The 4,920-nt window shown below is 44.4% G+C and overlaps 1 protein-coding gene across 1 annotated transcript; it reads right to left on the bottom strand.

Moving 5' to 3' along the window:
- Positions 1-184: 184 nt before the first annotated feature.
- LOC140365162 (leucine-rich repeat neuronal protein 2-like) lies at positions 185-2,626 on the bottom strand. Its single transcript, XM_072451412.1, has one exon. It carries the CDS (start codon positions 2,462-2,464, stop codon positions 185-187), a length of 2,280 nt encoding a protein of 759 aa, XP_072307513.1. The 5' UTR covers positions 2,465-2,626.
- Between the last annotated feature and the right edge of the window lie 2,294 nt (positions 2,627-4,920).

Genomic DNA, 4,920 nt, shown 5'->3' with positions numbered 1-4,920 from the left:
TTGTATGTTTTTCTCATTAAAACAGAATCTTACTTTTATGAACATAAACACGACATTTTTACTGCTATAGGATCGATTATATTAAGAAGTATATTATTGAGGATTTGAACAGTTTGGAACTCGATTGTGATTCATTACCGTACGTCAGACCAAATCCTCCTCCACAGAGTCACGTTTTGACCCATCACAACGGGACTTTCACGTCGTCTCCCTCATCGTGTTTGACCTGAATGGCATGACCTTTCACCTCCTGCAGCAGCATCACGTGATCTCCCTTCGGACTCTCCGTCTCGAAGCTCTGCCCGGCCAGAGCGAGCAGCATGAGCGCTAGCAACAGGAGCGTTACCGCCGTGGACGTCAACTCGGGTTTTAGCTCCAGATTAGCCTCCGGTTCTTCGACATCCTTCGTCCTGAACGTGACACATTGAGGTTTTCTGAGAATTCTCGCCCTTTTGCCGACACGTTTTGCGTCCTCCGCGACCCCGAGGTGGAGACACGCTCTGTGAAACGTCTCCGGTTGCAAATGCGTTAGATTAAAACTTTGCGTTCCCGCTAGGATTCTCGTCATGTACGTCGGCGTGTGCAGATTGGCGTGTATGGCTTGCCACGAGAGGCGCGTTGAAGGTAAGTTACGCACATTTTGCCAGGAGAGGATAGCGTAGCGTTCTCCAACTTCTCTCAGCTCCAACCTGGCGACCTCAGCCCTTACGAAGGTTTTCAAGTTTGCCTTCTTTCGCCGACTTTCTCGAGCATGGACGCCGACTGTCACGCTTCTTGTGTCGGCGCCGAGTGCATTTTCAGCAACGCAAGTGTACAATCCTGCTTCGTGCGACGTCACCTTGTTTAATTCCAAAGTGCCCTCAGGGAGAAGCTTGTAGTGCTTGTTACGGTTGCACGACGACCTGTTTTGGTCGTCTGGATGTTTGCTAGAAGTCAAGTTAGATTTCGATCTTGTAAAATTGCGACACAAATTTGGTTTATTCGGTCCAAATTTCATGCCCGAAGGAGTCACCCAATAGATTTCTGGTTGAGGAGCCCCTAGCGCCCGGCAAAGCAAAACAAGTTTACCGCTTTCTCGTACACCGACGTACGAAGGAAGCGAATTGGACGGGATCATCGGTAGGCAAGACGCGGACATCTCAAGGGTCGATACCTCCCTGACTTCCCGCGATCTCAATTCTGGAGGTTCGGCGCAGAGGGTAGCTTGCGGTTGGATGAATCGTACGACTCGAAGCGACTGCGCATCAGATTGAGACGCATCCTTGTCGATGTAAAGATGGGGGGATTCTTCGGCCGCCCAACGGAAGAGACAATCGCAACGCAAGGGATTGGAGTGCAAGCTAACTTCCTGCAAATTGGGCAACGATAGCATGATATTGTGGTGAAGGGCGCTGAGGGCATTTGAGTTTAGCATCAAACTCTCGAGTCTGGTTAGCCTGACAAAAGCGTGGGGGTGAATGTAGGATAAACGTGGATTATTCGTGATTTCAAGTTTGGTCAGTTCTGGTAGATTTTCCAGCGCGCCTTTCTCAATCGAAACCAACTCGTCGATGTTGTTCAGCCCTAGCTCCTTCAGATTCAACATATCACGGAAATGACCACTTTGAATGAGTTTTATACGATTTTTGTTGAGATCCAGGAATTTGAGAGCGGGGACTCTTCGCAGGGCTTGAGTCGGGACTTCCGTAAGTTGGTTGTCAAAGAACGAGAGGCTTTCTAGTTGATCCAAACCATCTAGCGCTTTCTCTGCTAGATTTTGCAGCCCCATGCCGCCCAGAACGAGACTCCGTAAAGATTTCAACGCAATGAAAGCTTGTTCCGGTAACGCCACCACCGGATTCCCGCCCAGCATTAGCACCTCCAACTTCGGTAACGCATTGAACCATCTTGGATCTATTGTGGTCAGTCTGTTGTTGTTGATGTGTAAGCGAAGGAGGTTGGCCAAACCAGCAAACGCTCCGGGTGAAATTGTGTGCAAATTGTTGTGGCTGAAAAACAATTCTTGCAAGAGCTGCAGTGATGGGAAGGACGCATCCGGGAGGTGGCTCAGATGGTTCTCTTCCAAATGTAATGCTAGCAAATATCGCAATGGCGGCCCGGAGGTTATTGTTCGAATGTGGTTGAAGCGGTTTTGCGACAAGTCCAGATCGGTCAGATTGGGGAGTTTTTGCAGCGTCGAAGTGTCCAAGTCCGAAAGAAGATTACTTTGCAACCGTAAAGTGTGTGTGTTTTTGGGAATGGGCGAGGGAAGCCTGGTTAGCAAAAGATCGTTGCAATCTACGGTCTGGGCCTCGTGGTAGAAGGAGTCAAAGGAAAACCACGGCTTTATTTGGCAAACACAGCGAACGGGGCAGGAAACGTGCCAGGGGAGGGAATGTGGCAGATTACCCACCACGAGTGGCATGCAAATGACCAAAAATATACATGTGCAATGCAAATGCAAAGGGAATGGTCTGGGCCTCATAATCCCTGCAAATCAATGGAGGTTTCAATAGAAAGAAATGTTGAATTAATTCAGAAACGATTTTGTCGTTGTCTGGATGTCATTTCCTCAGCTTCACATGGTTTGTAGGTCATTTAAGATTCCTTCTGAATAAACCTGGAGGAGTTTAGTGGTGACTCCAGGTATAAATGTCGTGAAGAAGACAGATCCGGCACTTTCACATCCTGGCAGAAGGTGGCGCTCTAATGGAGTCTCTCAACAATTTCCTGCAAACATAAAAAGACAAGGGAAAGGCAAAGTTAGTTTGAGTAATAGTGTGTGAGTTCAAAAGGTCGCGAAGCACGAGCTCAGGTCAAGATGTGTTGTTAAAATGTAGTTTATCTGATTCAGTGAGATTGGGACAGATGACACAATAAACCAGTCAAATAAATACAATTACAGAACTTTTCAGACTTTAAGCCGCTACTTTTCCCACACGCTTTGAACCCTGCGGTCATTACAACGTCTACTTTATCGATTTTCACTGGCTAACGGCCACCGGGGGCGCTCCAGCTGGACGCACAAGCATTTGAAACACTGTAGAAGAAGACGTCAGTGGACAGTGGTCACATGTCCCCTGGACATGTCCAGGGGACATGTCCTGTTTTCTATAGTTTAAGCTTCAAAATGATCTGTGTTTTATTACAATCAGACTCATTCACCAAGAAATGTGTTTAATGAGGAAGTGACTCTATAATAGAAGTCAATTTGGCGATTTGATATTTGCGCCATCTCAAATTGCGATTGATTGCGATATATCGAGACGACTCCACTTTTTCTAAGTCATTATGAGAAATAAAATTCAACATAAATTAAAACGTTTTTAGTTCAAGCCCTGAAACAACATGGAAATCAAGTTAAAATGTCATGAAACAAGAAGGAGAGGCACAAGGGCTCCACCTGCTGGTGCACTGAAGAAAGATGTAGTCAGAATTGGTCTAAAAACAATAGCTGCTTTTAGATAACTGTGTAAACTGCAGAGTGAGGATAAATATGACTGTTGTTAGTTCTAATGACAATAAAAAACATCTGAAATCATGTGTCAGCATTTCACAGCCTCAGTTCAGATCAGCACTTTTGATGTAAAAGCTCAAATGGCCCCAGGGAACTCTCTGAAGTCACATGTTGGTGTTAAAGTTATGGACGTCATTAATAATAGTCAAAGCTTCACAAGGAAACTGTCTGTAAAGGGAAGACCAGAGCGCTTAGAAGATACTTCACAAAGGTTACATCACATCTAAGACATTCATCCATAGATTTATGTAGGAAACTGTAACTTCAAACTGTTTTTTTCTCACAACAGACTTTTCCACTGCTAATGTATATAATAGAAACGTGTCAAATTGACGTTGAACTATTTTTGTTCCTGTTGTGACCTTCTCTACAAATGTGAAATGTACACGATTTACTACAATATACGTGTTTAGAAGTATGGATTACATTTGACTTGGTTGTATCTCATTCACAGCAGATGTTGACGACATCGACTCATTTGGACTGGTTTGATCCTGGTTTAGTCTTGATTTGGTCCAGTTTTGGTTCAGTCGCAGAATAATTCAGGTTTGATTTCGGGTTTAGTCCCAGTTTAATCTCACTTTTGGTGTGATGAACGCAGCCAGCTCTCGAAAGCATTTGACTTGTTGAAAATAATAAAATAAATATAAAATAATGCAGGGCGGAGCTTCTTGAAGAGGTCGAACGATTTGCAAAAGTGGAAGTAGCAATGCAGAGCTAAATGAAGCGATATTTTGAAGAAAGCCCAGACCCAGATTTGAGAAAACTAAACTAAACACTTTAAATTGCAGCTGATCTTCAACAGTGGTCATTGTAGTTCAAAACACTCTGTAGGCTTGACTGTAGATCAGGGGCAGTAGGTCTCTCCAATCTTCTGTGCAGATTGCCGTTCCATAGAGTCATGTAGCAATTCATTTAGTTAAAAAGTCAATTACAAAAAAAACACCACTGCTCGATCCTGCCCACAACGCCAGATGTAACACTGGTTAGATGGTCAGGAGGTGCGAGTCTGCTTTAATAACAAAGCAAACAGGACAGCCTTGAGGCAGCTTTTATCTACAACAAAATATTAAAAGGTTTGATTAAGGACTCTAAACTGGGGAGGGAGGGGCATGCTACAAGTGACAAACAAACAAGATTAAAGCAAACAAATCCATTTCCACAACAGAAAACACCCAAAACAAGTGCCACCATCACCAATAACTATAAACCCACTAAGGGGAGCCCCAATCCTCAAAATGGACCAAGAAAAGTCCATTTCAGAGCCTGATCTTCAAGCAGCAGAACTATGACCTCTGTCGTGGTCATAGTTCACTCCAGGTTTAACAACCTCACATTATGGGACTGTCTTGTCTTTGATTTGTCATTTTTACCCAGCAAATCAGTCATTCTGGGATGAATCACGCTCAGTTTTTACTCCAAAT

The sequence above is a fragment of the Eucyclogobius newberryi genome, unplaced genomic scaffold (genome assembly GCF_026437365.1).
Source record: "Eucyclogobius newberryi isolate DKJ021-1_F unplaced genomic scaffold, fEucNew1.0.hap1 SCAF_19, whole genome shotgun sequence".
NCBI classification, from domain to species: domain Eukaryota; kingdom Metazoa; phylum Chordata; class Actinopteri; order Gobiiformes; family Gobiidae; genus Eucyclogobius; species Eucyclogobius newberryi.
This window is presented reverse-complemented; position numbering and strand designations above follow the sequence as displayed.

Bases quoted from the DNA above. Each gene is read 5' to 3' on its own strand.
- LOC140365162 (XM_072451412.1), bottom strand. From the start codon at position 2,464: ATGAGGCCCAGACCATTCCCTTTGCATTTGCATTGCACATGTATATTT.